The following is a 15,942-nucleotide window of genomic DNA, read 5'->3' as shown; positions in this document are numbered from 1 at the left end:
AGAGCTAACTGCAGCTTCATCTAGCTGGTACTATCTGATGTACGTCAGTGCGCAGGTGCAGAAGACGCACTGCTTCGGTCACTTGCTACTGTAGTCTCGACCTACAGTAGCGGCCCCATTACACCGAAAAACACACCGCAGTCCACCTGTCCGGCGCCAGCACAAGGACACGTCAGGTAAACACACATTTATGAGCCCGGCTTGACGTTAAATATCTGTCAACCAGTCATCAATCAGCCGTTGTCCGGTTTGACTCCTGACATGTTAGCCACCTAGCATGCTAGGCAAGACAAATGTTTTGCTGCGGCTTGCAGACGTTGTGTGTGACCCTGTTTGTCGTGTCAACGCTTCAACACGTTGCGTTAAATATAAATCGAATGCACTGTTATTAATATAACCGAGGAAGCCCTTTCACCAGCACAACTGAGCTAAGTTCGCGGACCAACCTAGCATTTGGCTGTCTACCTAGTGAGCTAAGCATGCTAGCTCGTCCGTGATTAGTTGATTTTTTTTAAGCTTGCTGAACAGACAGTACTAACTGTGTCTTTACTATAATGGAGCCCTTAACTGTGATTGTTAGTATTATTGTGCCTAAAGTGAGTGACAGCATGATACGACATGTTAGTCAGTCTCAATGAAGCAGTTGAGGGCGTGTACACGGAACGGGCGTGTTCGCCTGTTTCTCCTGTTTTATTATATGGAAATAATCTACGTTGAACTTTAACTAAGGTCTTCAGTGTATTCTCCACAAAACATGTTAAATTACATTGTTAAGATCCTTGAAATGACATCTGTGAATAAGTTCAATAGCATGCTGTCTCATGCTTCACAGGCTTCAAGTTTCCACATCACACTTGTGTAAGTTGAATATTGGACCAGGATTGGCTTCTGAACCATTTATGATGTAACACATCATGCTTGTAGACCCACCCCCTGAAAATTAGATTTTGTAATGATTACAGAGGAATTTTCCAGTTTCAGCTGATGAATGTGAAAACAGCCTTTTCGTGCCAAACTCTGCATATACATCATTCTGTATTGTGAAGCTCAAACATCCGACTGAAGTAGAAAATCTCAATGTCATAGTAAAACCTTTTTTCACGCCTTTACATTTTTTCTTGGTTTAACTTCACACAAATGTTAAAATACCTGCTTCCTGTGCATTTAAATATGCCATCACAAAATTAAAGCTCAGTCAAGTGTACCTCAGCATCCCAAAAGTGTAATAACTATTTTATTCTCAATGCTAAAATTGCGCAACTATTTTAATATTGTATCTGTAAGTATATTACATAATAGCTGTTGAGGATGTAAAACTACAATAATGCATTTGATAGAAAACCTACGGCTTTAAGGTGAATCTAATGTGGTGAAGTGAAATAGTGCTCTCTGAAATGAGTTAGAGGAAACGTAAAGTCTCAGTCAACAGTATTGAAGTAAAATCATTCCTCAGCAATACTCGAGCAAATATTATAAAGGGCTCTCACACATGTTGCAGCCTGGTTTGCAATACTGGCATGAACATGTGTGTAAGGATTCATGGTGTGATATTTTGGTTGAAGCGCTGTGACCTCCAATGACCTCAAACTTTTGCCACCACAGTCTTCTCTTTGGTCTATATTTAGACAACTCCTCGACAACTTGCTTAGAAAGGTATTAACACTTATTTTTTTGCTAGTATCTTATTTTTTATTTGAGTACATTTGTTTTTGCTAAAACCTCAAATAAACATTTAATGTGAATGTCTAGTACAACATGAACATTGTATGAATGGCCCCTTTGTCTTCTGCTGCTTGTTGTGCTACTCTCCTTCCCCACACCCATGTGGCACTTATCAATCGGTTACCTTGCATAATAACTCTTATCAGTGGACATTTGGGGCGGCGTGGTAGAACATGTTGAAGGCAGGTGGCCAAGGTTAAACAGTGAATCCTCTTTCAGGCAACATGGGTTGATCTAGAGCCTGAATATTTTCACACATAGATCACATTGGCAGATATGCAAAAAATGGATTAAATGCATTAATGTTTTATAGACTGCAGTTTTATGTAAGTGTGCAACTAATAATTATTTTCATTATGGATTAGCCTAATTGCTGGTTATTTTCTTGATCAATCGATGAGTCATTTGTCTGTAAAATGTCAGAAAATACAGTCTACATACAGGAAATTACAGTCTTAAAACGCAGAGATATTCAATTTGCTATCCTCCCATATGAGATGCTAAAAGTAGAACATTTTGTGGCATTTTCTCTTTAAAAAATTACAATTATTCAATTATTGAAATTAATTAATTAATTAATGATTAACCAGTGCAGCTTTATGTATGTTTGATATTTAAGAAATCCTTCACTATATTTAGTTGAATGTAGTTTGGTTTTATTGGTTTGCTTTGATTATTTGATTTTTACATGTTGTGTGTAAATCTGTTTTAGTTGAAGTTAGAGTTCAGGAATTAGTGATTTTAATGTTACAGGCTTCTTTCCTAAAAAAATATATGAAAGTAGATATCTTTTTTTAAATTTATGTTTAAAACAAGTAAAAGTAAAAAAAAATAGCTAACTAAAGGGTGTGTGGGTGTGGGTGTTTGTGTGTGTGTGGGTGTGTGTGTGTGTGTGTGTGTGTGTGTGTGTGTGCGTGCGCGTGCAAAGTCCTCATTTTGATTGGGTGTTGAGGCTTTTATGTCCTCATCTTTCTCACTCCTCTCTTGTTCTCTGCGTCTCATACATAAAACCCCCTTAAAATTGTTAAAACGATAATGAAGATGAATCAGTTAGGTACATGTGAAAATGTTTTCTCTCTCTCACAGGACACATATCTTTCAGGAGAGCAGTGTTGATGTGATGCTGGTGGAACAAGCTGTGGTGCACTGAGCCTCCCATGGCTGTTAGCACCATGGACTCTGAGTCAGGCCGGACACCTCAGACTCAGGCCACCCTGACTGAAGGACATCACTCCCTGCTGTCAACAGGGGCTCTGGGCTCCAGGTTGGGTTCTGATGGGAAGCATTATGTCTGCGGTTCCGTTGCAGCTTTTACCAATATTGTGGTGACCTTCCCCATCCAGAAGGTGCTCTTTCGCCAGCAGCTACATGGTGTGTTGGCCAGCGAAGCGGTGCGGCAGCTCCAGAGGGATGGGCTGAGGAATCTTTACAGGGGCCTGCTGCCCCCACTGCTCCAGAAGAGCACTACAGTAGCCATCATGTTTGGCCTGTACGAGGACTTCTCGAGAGTCTTACTGGAGCGGGCCGAGCGGGTCGGTTACGGTGTGCCTGAGCTGGTCACGCGCAGCTTTGCTGCAGCATTGGCGGGAACTGCAGAGGCCATCCTGACGCCATTTGAGCGCGTGCAGACTCTCCTACAAGACCATCGGCACCACGGGCGCTTCAACAACACAGCCCACATCTTCAGGACACTTCTGACGGAGTACGGTGTCAGAGAGTGCTACCGTGGCTTAGTGCCCATACTCCTCCGTAATGGCCCCAGCAATGTGCTCTTCTTCGGGCTCCGCGGGCCCATTAAAGAGCAGCTCCCAGAGGCCTCTAGCCAGGCAGGTCACTTGGTTGTTGATTTTGTGTGTGGAGGGGTGTTGGGGGCCGCTCTTGGCATCATGTTCTATCCATTGAATGTGGTTAAGTCTCGGGCTCAGTCTCAGGTGGGTGGAGCCTTCCAGCCTTGCAGGGAGGTGCTGCTAACAGTGTGGAGAGAAAGAGGTGGCAGCCTGGCCATGCTTTTCCGAGGGGCCCACCTTAATTACCACCGCTCGCTCCTCTCTTGGGGGATCATTAATGCTACCTATGAGCTGCTGCTGAAGCTCTTATGAGAGGAGGAATGGAGATGATGAAATCTAGAGTGGAAGAGAAAGTATTTAAAGGGAAAAACCTGTATGGAGTAAAAGAGTCAGTTTTTGAGAGCAAAAAGAAATTGTAATGTAATGCTGATGCACTTGCTGTCTAGCACTGTTTGCAGGATGTTTCCAGAGAGACAGCAGTGAAGATGCACTTCTGACAGGGGCCAACAGTTTGTGTTAGATAACCACCTGCCATTGTGACTATTTGCAGTTGTCTAAGTGTTAAAACAGGACGCACCCTTTAGCCTATACAAAACTTGTGCCAGGGTCCAATTGAAATGCCCTTGTTTGCTCTGTGTACAAAAGTTCAGGGAGCAAACTGAACTCCAGCACTTTTTTTCTCCACAGTTTCAAGTAAGGGTTACTGGAGTGGACTGTTTTTGTAGGAAAAGCTGTTTCGTTGTATGTGCTGTGTGCTGTGGTGCTTCGTAGACAATATCCATCAATATCGTTTGTTTGACCAAGAGCCCTTGCTCTGTGAAGCTGTTTTCTGCCACTTAACTGAAACACATTTGTGCATTTGCCCGTTGAAATACCCAAGACTTACTGTCAAGAAAAAGTGGAATAAACTGAATGTTGGCCATTTTATTTCTCTTTATTCTCCCTCTCCACCCATTCAGCCCTACGTGTTAATGAGATCAAATGGATGTTGAAATGAATATCAATGCTGGGCAGGCTACTTTATACAGTTTCTCTTTTTACACATGATTCATCTATGCCTATCAAAACAACTACTGAAACGTCTGTCAGACACATTTTGTCTTGATTTATTCTCTGAAGTGCTGCTGGCAGGGTATATGTGTTGAGTTTTGACAAGTGCCCATTGATGTGCATGTCAGTAAAACATTCAGTTACACTCAGATTTTGTCTCTGTTTTTATGATTTATTGAGAGTGAGATGAATATTTAATCTAACCTTCTATTGCGTCAAATAAACCCATTGAAAAGGTTTGCACTTCGAGTCAATCTTTAATTTTAGCAGTTTTAAAAATAGACCTATAATAATATTAATTTGACCGTGTACTACTGCTGCAACTATTCATTTATTGAATACAAAACAAACTGCTGCTCAATGTTTGTTTCAGTTCAATAAACCTAAATGTCACTTGTACTATATGTATATCTGCTCACTCTTATATCTCCCCTCACGCTTGTGCTCCTCTCTGTCTGTAACATCTGTTGACATAATGGGCTCAGATTTCAAGCTCGAGTAGATGCAGCCAGTCACCGTGCAGCAGCTCTTGCTGGGTTCGACAGCCCGAAGAGGAAAGGCATGCTGCTTGGACACACAGAGAGACACTGAGCAGGAATAGTGCTGAGAGAGAAGACAGGGGACGAGAGGGTAATGTTCATCTGTACAAAAAGCTCAAGCTGCCATGTAAATGGATCACTTGGCCTATTTCTTCAGTTCTTTTCTTTTTGACTGTCCACAGTGTAGTGTGTGGTCTTTTTCAGGATTTTCCAGGGTTTCCTCTTCGAAAGTATGACTTTGTATTCTGTAAGGATTTGAAAGTGGGACAACTCCTCCAATTTTGATTCATGCTGTTTATAATTAACCACTTTCCCTGAAGCACAAGTCGCAAAATCAGTACAAAATGTCAAATTAATTGTTGCAACTGAATGAAATGTTGAAAAGTAATCCATTAAAAATGTCGCCAGTGACTGTCTTGTGGTTGTTTTATGCAGATAAAACTGTCAACTGACGCATTTTGTCAGAAAGGAATAGTCTTCAATCTCAAGAAAAGTTGGCGGATGACATTTCAGTAAAGAGTATCATGAGCGTGAATAGCTTCCCTGTGAGTCATACATTACAATAACTCATCTGCTTAATCTGTCCTTGCCCATACATGTGCTCTAATCCATTCTTTGTACTCAAACACAAACCCTATCCACACCACAGTGATGTATTGTAGTTAAGATAAACATACTAACACTGGAATCAAAATGAAAGATGGATTAAACACATACTTCACTTTGACACCTTTGCTATTGTTTCCCATGCATTTGATCACAACAATGACTCATAGTAGGACTGTGCTGTCAGAACATGTTTGTTTTTACATGTGCAACAGTGCAGAGTGTGACTTTCTAGATTACTGTGTCAAGAAGTCAGGCTGTAGATGATGATCAGATTAAGGGCAATCTGACATGGGGACTTGGGATCAGGGAGAGTTGAGCTGATGTAGTTACAAAGCCTCTCAGCTGTACTGTAATGTGTTTCTTTTCACTCTAACCAAACAAGATATTTCTGACTGTCATTTGAGGTGCAATCTTTGTTTTTTTACATTCTACTAATGTTTAATAATCGGTCTGTAGACAAAACCCAAATACCCAGATGTCCAACATCATTAAGGTCAATGTGTAATTTATTCCGAAACAATACATTTCTTGGTACATCAGCTTCATTGTGGGTACAGAAAAGTGACTGCTCATGTAGGAACACAATGTCCTTGTTAATATGAAATGCGCTCAGTACAATTTTATCACAAAAAACAAACAGGTGACACAGGCACCGTTCACTGTTTGAGCCTATTAGATGACCAACTAGAGATGCTCCTGAGTCCTATGTTTGGATGTTAATGCTGTAATGGAGACTGCTACTGGACATTACCTTCATCACAACTGGAAGCTCTGAAATCTCACACCAGACATCTGCTTTTTTAAGCAAAGCCACCTTGGCAAAAAATTTCCCTCAGTCATGTATATGGAAGAATAAATCTGCTATCTAGGTCTACACACTGTCTCTGAAAACTTCAAATTTCATTTCAGCTTATCCCCTTATCATATTTGTATCAGCAACTGCAGACTTATTTTGGCTTAATTACCTTCTTGTTATCGTAGGTGGCTAAAGTAAATCCTCCAAATGAGTGGGCCTCGTGTGATACGGACGAGCTGATTAGTGAACACTGTACATCAGCAAACTGATCGAGCAATATACCGACAACTCGCAGACATCAGTATGAACAGGACGCTTTATATTGACAAATGCTTATTCCATGCAACTTTCTGCAGAATGCTGCAATCCATAAGTTTCAAGACAAAGGCCAACATTCCAAACAATGAAAAGCTCCTGCTATATTCAGACAAAAAACATAATGCAGCTATTGTTGTTTTTAATGTTAGTACAACAAAACAAGAGTGTAGCAACAAGTTGTGTGTGTGTGTGTGTGTGTGTGTTTGTGGGGGGGGAGGGGGGGGGTATGTTTGCATAGCCCTAAACTAAGGTAGAGACACAGATATAAATGTATATCTACATTTCTGATCCCAGCATACAGCAGTCAGTCTATCTGTCAGTCACTATGGTATTAATAAGTGGTGTGCCCAAAGAGGAAACCATAGTGGGGAACAGTAGTGGCTCAGTGTTTTAAGACTTTGGATCTTTGCTACATCTGGACAGAGTTAACAGTCACCCTTGTGCCTGGTCAAAAACATTTTAACTACATAAATAAGATCCCCTGTTTTGCTCCCTGGGCCCAACCCACACATTCCCAGAAAATATATATGTGTTGTCCTTTGGATGAAAACTAGATTAATGTTATAATACTGCATACATTTGGGCAATGGGAGTATTTCCAAGAAGCATTCACTCAAGAGTCAGTCAGGACTGGGGAAGGGGTAGAAAAAACACTTTACACAAGGTTATGTGTCTCATAAAAAGGTGCAATCTGTAACAGTCAAAAGTGCTCTCCCTGCTTTGTAAGGGTATAGTGTTGTATCCCATTTACATGTGACTGTAATGTTGAAAAACTAAATCCTTAAAAAGGTGCGGTCCCTGCACATATAAAAACAAATCCGTTAATTACTGTATTTGCAGGATGTGCAGGAGTGATAAAGTATATTTTCTGTATTTTGTCAGTTATAATAAACTTGAAAAAAGACAATTTACAGATTACACCTTGTGGAGTGGAGAAATCTTTAAAGCAGCAAAAGATAACATAATACTGTCTCAAAGGAGGAAAAATAAAAATTCCAGTGACATCCATAGTTTTTTTTTTCCACCAGAGACCTGCACATCACAGACCATGGTGCAAATATTGTAAAAATAAATACATAAATACATACAGTACATGGGTAATCCATCCTTACATACATACACATATTGTATAATAAAATAAGAGAATTATAAGATAATTATAAAATTCATATGTACAAATGCATAGTCCATATGCGTCCAAGAAGAGGCCGAGCAAAGTTTCCTCTCTTCATTTATGGTTTTTATCTGGTGTATGTGTTTTTCAAGTGGAAATGTGGGTTTTATGTCCGTGTGCGGTGGTGTGCATGGCACTTACTGTACAAGAATACAGGGGTTACACACCAGATCGCTCTGTGCTGTTTCCTCTTGTCACACCTCTAGGGTCAGTGTGTTATTAGTGGATAAAAGTTCACAGATCAAAAGTTGAGAGGTATGTTAACCGGTGTGTCTGGGGTGTCTAGTGTGCGTGTCCGGAAGAGCTGTGTGAGTGCGAATACAGAGGAGATGAGTACAGTGCAGCGTTTGGCTAGTAGCCTCACTCCATCACTCTCCCCCTGGCTCTGTCCAGTGAGCCCCACGCTCTTACCCCCCACCCCAGCACCAGTTCCTGCTGTCTCAACAGCCCCGACAAACTCACGGTACAGGCCCACTATCTCTTTTAGCTTGCCCATGGCCTCCACACTGTCATCGTCCTCATCCCTGTGGACCAAACTTGGATTATGACAGATGTCACAACCGGGGCACGGATTTGTTCGCAGGCAAGCTGCTGACAACTGAACCAGGGCACTGAAGCTGTTAGATAAAGAACGCAGGGCTTCATCCGGAGCCCAGCCCACACGTGTGGCCCGCTGACACCCAGATGCCAATCGTCGAGCTTCTGCCTGGAGAAGACTCCTTTCAGCCTCTGTCATGGCGGTAGGATCCCAGGTCCCAGTACAATTTGGACCTAGGTTTGCAGTCATACTGCCTTCACTTCCATTGTGATTTAGGTCAGGCCCAACTTTTATGCCTGCACCATCTTGACATGATGTTTGTTGTGGCTGATCAAGTGCTCCCCTCTCTAACACCAGCAGAAGTTGATCTATATCTTGTCGAAGGGAGGCAAAACCTCCCTTTAACCCACCATAATTCTTGTTGGTAAGGGAACGAAGAGGACCACCAAGTGAGGTTGTAGGGGAGCCGGGACGTGAAACTAGGGGACTGAGTTCAGAAGACGCAGTTGAGAAAGTAGACAGTGGACGAGGGTTGTCCCTCAGCAGTGACAGAATATTAGGGTTTGGAGAGGGTGTTGTAGGTGAAGGGATAGGTGGAGGTCGGGCAGGTTTGGGCCGTGTGCGGCGGGAGAACTCATAAACAGTAAGTTCCTCATCAAAGCTGACACCATCTTCAGTGTCCCCACTAAAACAGTTGGCGTAGACAGTTCGGCAGCCACAGGCCTCACGGTGCTGCTGTGGAGGAGTACTGTCTGCAAGTGACGATGTTGGAGAGTCACCTCCAATTTGCATGCTGGACACTCCTCCCAACCCCACTGCTGAATGGGCCCGTGACTGTGGCTGTTCCGATGAAACACTGCCACTGTGAACACTGTTCTCTTTAAAACTCAGATTAAGGTGTGACCCGTTTGTCCCACTGGTGTTTTTCATATGTGAGGTCACTTCCTGGGCCTCTTTGATGGTGGCTATGACAACTTCAGCTCCATCATCTAAAAGGTTCCCTTTCCCTTCTGATTTTGAGGCCACAATTTCTTTGTCCTTGACGGGGGTCTTATTTAAGTCTGATAAACCACTGGCTACAGACAAACCAGAGCCAAATCCAGATGTATCTCCATTGATGGAGCTAGTGGAAGGATAGTCCAGAGTTCCCAAAATCTCTTGAGAACGTGTCATGTACCAGGGCAGAGCCTGGATCTTCCCTCTAAGGGCAGAGGCTGGTAATCTGCCTCCCAGGCTAGAGGAGCTGGTCCTCAGATCTGATCCTGACCCAGATCTTCCCGGTTCTCTGCCTTCTAAGCCCCCAACACCTTTGGAGGTGGTTGAGATGAGGGATGTGGTAAGGGTGAGAGGTGCATCTGTATTTTTGGGTGACAGGCTCTCATGGCTCAGAGAAACCCTCCTGGGTCCTGAGTGGACGCTGCCATTGCGGCTGCTCCAAGGGTGAACTCCATTTGGTGGACTTATGCTGTCCTTAAAGATCCCTTTACCTGGATCAGTGGGGGAAACAGGAGAGCTAGTGGGTAGTGACAAGGGGTGGAGATTGGTGGGAGAAGTAGGCTTAGGGGGTACTGGTGGGGGAATGGCTAACTTTGTACCTGAATTGGAGCGAGGGATAGGGGGTAAGTTGGGTGGCTTTTTTGTAGGTAGGGCAGTTCCATTGCTTCTTCCCTCAACTTTAAGTGTCTCCTCTTCATCCAGAATGTATGTTTTGTCTTTGGAAATAACATGCACTCCATTCTCATGTGTCAGATCTTTATTCTTTTTTGGGCTGTTTTCTTGCCTCTTCATCTTTTCCTCAGTTTGTAGTGTTGTAATGGGTAGTTGTTGCTTGCTGCACCGCACCGCTGTGATCAGGGGTGACGAGAGAGGCAATCCACCTGCACCAGATGTGACAGACTTGAACTCCATCGTGTCAGGCTCCATCTCCAGGAGTTCAGAAGACAGACGTCCAGAGGCATCCCCATTGCAGTGGGCATATGATTTCCCATGTTGAGGGGACTTGGGAGGAATGATCTGAGGTTTGGGAGGCAGCTGTGGCTTAGGTGCCAAAGGTGGTTTGACCTTAACTTCAGGTTTCTCAGATGGCTTTGGTGGACTGGGTTGTTGGTTGTTAAGTTGGTTTTTGGAGTCTTTAAGTTGCTCCAATTCACTCTTGGTTTTAGTAGATTGGGCTTTATTGGCAAGGGGGGAGGATGGCTCTTTCCCTTGGACAGCTGGAAGACCATTCCAGTTTCCACTCAGACGATTTGCATTCTTCCGGTCAGCAAGCTCTGCATCTGCGAGAGACAGAGACAAATCAAAAGATAAGGAAAGGGAAAGGCATCAATGAATTGACACAAATCTTTCCTACAGCTTCTTAAATCACATTAATGTCTCAGTATTGTCACATGGTGCTATCACATTAAAAAATGCCACCATAGTTAAAGGGCTGACATTAAACCAAGTATACACAAAAACGAGGATAAATAGTCTTACTCATCTGCAAAGTCATAACCAACATGCCATAAACAAACCTGATAGATCAGGAACTGGGGGAGTAAATCTCTCCTGTGCATCAAAAAACTCGTCTTCGGACTCAGAGGCATTCTCTTTGACCAAAAGAGCTGGTTTGGGGTTGGGTGAAGGAGTTAGAAATAAACCCTCTTCATCCATCGAGAGGCGGTGCTCAGCATGTCCTGCTTTGTGCACAGGAATTGAACTCGTCCTCAATGGGACTTTGGGAGGGATCTTATTCTTTCTTTTAATGGGTGATCTTTGAAAGGGTGTACTGTCAATCATTCTCAAATCTCTTGAACTAGGGATCTTGGAAATGCGTCTGAGTTCATGCATGCCATGCTCTTCCTCTTCCTCATCGTCATCATCATCACTGGTAGCTTCAGGTGGACTAGGGAGGAAATCAGCCTTGGAGAGCTCAGAAAAGCAAAGGCAAGAGTTGTCATTGCCACGGTAATTGAGGTTAGTTGGTCGCAGGGGACCTTGGTGGCGTTTTGGCTCCAAAAGGAAGGGGTGGTGAACATCCAAGGTTGGAAGATTGTCACCTGTGCGTGGCCCATGAAGTGCATCTGGACGAGAAGGGGCTTTGGCTGTGGCACTGCTGTCTTCTAGGGCAGCACTTAAAGAGCCACTGGACAAGCTGGAAAAGCTGCTAGTGACCCGTGGATCGGTGTGGTACCAGGTGGTCTCCAGATTCATTTCCTCATCCATAACACTAAATATTCGCAGGCCAGTTCCTGTTGCGCCTCCTTCCTCTTCACCCTCATTTTCCTTACCTTCTGTTGTCACTATTATTTTCACTTCCTGTTTGCCTTTATGCTCCTCTCTCTCTTTTCGCTCTTCCTCTCTCCTCTTTTCTTCCTCCTCTCTCCTCCTCTCTTCCCAGTCCTGACTTGCTGGGTCTGGGCGTTTATAATTCTGAGAATCCATTGGGTCATCCTCATCTGTTGAGTCATCTGAGTCACTACAGCAGCGAGACACATAACCTAACAGCACCAGGAAAACACACACCAGACAGACAACCGACACGAAACAAATTGTTAGTTCCTGAGTAGAGCACAGTAGTGTTTAAATTATGATAGTATAACATGACTGGTTTTCTATCTGTACCCATACTGACTGGTGACACACATCAACATGTGCTCTGAAAAATATTTATCAAATGGCCAAAGTCAGAAATTAATTATTTTAAGTGAAACAGTATTTGCTCACTTGATAGGGATTCATAGCACACTCCCTCTATTACGGCGAACTTTCCACACACACCTTCTTCAGCAGGAATCCGGTGCACCCTCACTTTTGGGCGCCCCAGACGGAAGACATTGACACTTGGATCCACCAGGAGTTTGCAGTAGCCTCCCAGCAGACACCCTAAGTCTTTGGCGGCCAGAGAGTCCATCAGTAAGGCAAATGGCTGTGAAAGGAGGGTATTGCAGAAGATAAGGTAGTGATTAAAGCCAAAGGATAAGGGAGACAAGGCGATGGAGGAAGAGAAAGGGGGAGAGAGAGTTACCTTCAAGTCTAGCGAATTAGCTTTATGTAGCTGCCACACACACCCTTAGGCTGTATATTGTTTGTGTGTTGGAGGAGAAATGCTTGACCTATATTTACTGTAGCACGATATGTAGCAGGAATATGGTGTAGTGAGTGAACATCCACTTTGGTAGTGTCAGTGCCTACATGTTTATGAATAACAGAGCTCAGTATCTCAATGTCCATTTATATGCATCCAGCATCTTCCATACCTTCATGTCGTGCAGTGAGATGCGCAGTAGGCTGACTTTGTCCGACTCAGAGAGCAACTCCACTCGGCTGATGCTGCTGAACTCAACCAGTCTAGAGATCACATTGAGCTTGTGGTTGATGACCTGGCTCATTCCATACTTTGCTCCCACCAGCAGGCTGACCAGCACCTCCCTGTCCTGAAGCTGAGAGTAGAAAAGATGGAGTAGGGTGTATTACAGGAAACAATTAAATGAAATTAGCAGGAAAGAGGGAGCATAAGGAGAGACAACAAATGTGTAAATATGCTTTGAGGGTAAGACCCAATTTTTAAAATTTTTATGTTATAGATAGACAAACCCACTAGGTGACATGATGCTCTTAATCCTTACCATCATTGTAGCTGGGTAGGAACGTCCCCCATAAGAAATGAGCTCTCCCAGCTGAGTGAGGTAGGCCAACCGAGCCTGATTTGCAGATATGACCTTATAACACCATGTAGACAAAGAGGGAAAGAGAAAAATAACAATGAGAGCAGGACAAGCAGACAACAATGACAGAAAACCAGTGAGAATTTTATGGTTTACTCACTAACCAGAACAATGCTCTCCACAGAGAAATACTGTATGAACCACTCATTTTCCCAGAAACATTATCCAAGCTGCAGACCTACTCATATTCATATTTTCATTATTCTACCACCCACAATCTATCTTTCTCCCAACTGGCTGTCACTCCACATACCATGTTAAACCACAGGGAGATTAGCTGTCACTGTAAGAGTCAGCTAAAAAGTACCCTACAGCCATTACTAAATTGTGACTATCTCTTTACGCCTCTCTGTGCTTCCTTCCACTCATCCATCAGCCTGTATCTACCTTCTGGCGTGGCTCTAGCAGGGACTGGATCTTTTTGAGGTGGTAGCTGATGGCTTTCCTCAGGTCCTTTTCCCTCATGTTGCTCAGCAGTGTGGGAGAGATGAAGCTATCCAGGCCAAACTCCTTCCTGTTGTTGTGACACACACAGGAATGAAAAGCATACGGACACATAAGTGAACAATGCATGATTGTCATTTCTCTGTTCTAATTGTGCCCTGTCTTGTCAGGTCATTATATGCATATTAATCTTTGATGGTGATACAAAGAAACATTAGCTTTTCTGTCAAGCGTAAGTATAGTAACGTAGAGACAAAGATACAATAAACATGTCTGAAGTAATCACTACATAACAGTAAGCAACAGTAAGCTTGAAATTATAATTAAACACATACTCAAGACTGGCAAGTAGTGCCACATATTGATATGCTGATATTTGCTTGTTTTTTGTTTTGTTTTGTTCTCACAGCTGCCACTAGATGTTACTAAACAGCAATACTAAATGAATACCCTTTTAATTGTAACTGTAAGACTGCATCATCATTATGATTTCAGGTGAAAAACCAATGCGTCTGCAGTGCAGAGAGTTACTTGCTACTGTAATTTATTAGTTTCTGACCAGTGTATTAGTGAAGTGGTTGTCTGGAAAATAGACCTGTGCTTACTGTATGTGCATTTTTGCATTTTGAGCTACGAAATGTAAAAGAAAAAGGCAACATTGTGTTTAACGGAATAAAACATTTAGAATCCACACATATGGAATAGGGCATTTTACATCACATTTATAGATTAGAAATTAAGTGGGCACACTTTTAAAATAAGAGAGATTGCAGCAGTATAACTAGCTCAAAACCACTTGATCCCCAAAATGACAAAAAACCTACAATAGTGAATCAGTGTCCAACCAGTGCGACCCTAAAATGACAAACACATATAACTCACGTAATGTTCTTGATAGAGGCCCTGGTCTGTCCACAACTATCTAGCCTCTCGTGCATGTGCAGGGCAGCAAGGCGGAGTGCAGTGTTACACTTCATCTCAACGGCAAAACGCTCCTGCAGCACATCCCCGACACTCTAGAAGTACACACAGTCACAGTGTAATGCACACAGATGTTATAAATGACCATGCACATTAAACATAATAATGTATAACTGAAAAGACCAACATAGAGTGCAATTCTTGTATACCCAACTGCCATTTATATAGCAAAAAAACTAAACAAAGCAGAAGACAATAAGCTCGACATAAGTGACTCTCCCAATGCTTTACTGTGCAATAAAAATCTGCAAAGATAACATGTGTCTGTAAGGCTTGTCATCCAAGGTTGAAGTAAAGTCTCAAACCTCATCATCACAGTACATCAAGTTTTTTACTGGTATATGCAGGAGGTGACAAATACTATTATTAACTCAAAGGGCCAAAAAATGTTCATACTGAAATAGATTAGGACCGTTGATAACTAATATAGAGAGAAACAAGGTGTAGCTGCATGTTAACTCCAACATCCATTCCAAATGTTTTAATGCTCCTTTACATTGGAGCATTTTTGCAGATCATACTCTATTCAACATATACAATAACATTTGGCAGGCGGTAATGTTAATTATTTTTTCCTGTGTGAACATTCAGACTGGTTATCCACGTGTACAAAGTAGCGAGAAAGCTTAAATAACTGAGCTCAAAGTGGACAGCTTGTAGGTGTCACATAAATGAGGATGTACTAAAGGAGGTTTAGGATGGACAGCGATTGAGACAGTGAGTGGTACAGTAGATAAAGAAATATGCTTGTCTGACCTGCAAAAAGAAGTACTCAAAGGAAGAGGAGTCTTCCTGCATCATGTCCACGGGATCTCTGGGAATGAAACACACCCTGAACAGACACCTGTAATCATGGGAGTCTTTTTTCTGCACCACCTGGTGGAGAAACAAGACAGGTATAAAAATGTATCCAAGCTCTGATTGTAAAGGCAACACATTTCATTCCTTCTCTTTGATAACACAATGTATTTTGAGTGTGGATTTATGTTAATTGTTTCCATCACCTTCTGTATGAACTCGTCTTCGTGCAGCAGCAGTAGTTTGGTGATGCTGTACTGTTGCTCTAACACCAGTGCAAAGTACTCGATGGCCCGGATGGACAGTTTATCCTTCAGAGTCAGAACAATGTCCTGGAATGGTGAAAAACCAACAGTTCAGACCCCTTAGACAAACATGTTTCATCCCAGTGTGCCGATGGCAGATGGTCAAATCTGACCCCCCCCCCCCCCCCCCCCCAGATTCCCTTTGGCTGGGAATACAAGCAGAAATACAAATCAA

General features: G+C 42.8%; 2 protein-coding genes across 3 annotated transcripts in view; one reads left to right on the top strand and one right to left on the bottom strand.

The window, feature by feature from the left end:
• The first annotated feature begins 25 nt into the window (after nucleotides 1-25).
• On the top strand, nucleotides 26-5,509 carry slc25a51b (solute carrier family 25 member 51b). 2 transcript variants are annotated; one of them, XM_053323975.1, is made up of 2 exons: nucleotides 26-176; nucleotides 2,809-5,509. In XM_053323975.1, the coding sequence occupies exon 2, from the start codon at nucleotides 2,880-2,882 to the stop codon at nucleotides 3,819-3,821; it is 942 nt and encodes a 313-aa protein (XP_053179950.1). In that variant the 5' UTR covers nucleotides 26-176; nucleotides 2,809-2,879; the 3' UTR covers nucleotides 3,822-5,509. The 2 variants fall into 2 exon arrangements, with proteins under 2 accessions (XP_053179950.1, XP_053179951.1); XM_053323976.1 differs by lacking the exon at nucleotides 26-176 and adding an exon at nucleotides 1,406-2,048.
• Nucleotides 5,510-8,175: 2,666 nt separating this feature from the next.
• frmpd1b (FERM and PDZ domain containing 1b) overlaps nucleotides 8,176-15,942 on the bottom strand; it is a 14,454-nt gene continuing 6,687 nt past the window's right edge. The window contains exons 7-15 of the mRNA XM_053324041.1: nucleotides 15,669-15,794; nucleotides 15,421-15,540; nucleotides 14,566-14,699; nucleotides 13,627-13,753; nucleotides 13,141-13,233; nucleotides 12,772-12,954; nucleotides 12,239-12,440; nucleotides 11,047-12,012; nucleotides 8,176-10,809 (exon numbers count right to left, since the gene is read on the bottom strand). Coding sequence (XP_053180016.1) covers nucleotides 8,237-10,809; nucleotides 11,047-12,012; nucleotides 12,239-12,440; nucleotides 12,772-12,954; nucleotides 13,141-13,233; nucleotides 13,627-13,753; nucleotides 14,566-14,699; nucleotides 15,421-15,540; nucleotides 15,669-15,794 — 4,524 coding nt within the window. The 3' untranslated portion in view covers nucleotides 8,176-8,236. The remainder of the gene's footprint in view (nucleotides 10,810-11,046; nucleotides 12,013-12,238; nucleotides 12,441-12,771; nucleotides 12,955-13,140; nucleotides 13,234-13,626; nucleotides 13,754-14,565; nucleotides 14,700-15,420; nucleotides 15,541-15,668; nucleotides 15,795-15,942) is intronic.

Source organism: Scomber japonicus, chromosome 8, assembly GCF_027409825.1.
Source record: "Scomber japonicus isolate fScoJap1 chromosome 8, fScoJap1.pri, whole genome shotgun sequence".
NCBI lineage: Eukaryota > Metazoa > Chordata > Actinopteri > Scombriformes > Scombridae > Scomber > Scomber japonicus.
This window is presented reverse-complemented; position numbering and strand designations above follow the sequence as displayed.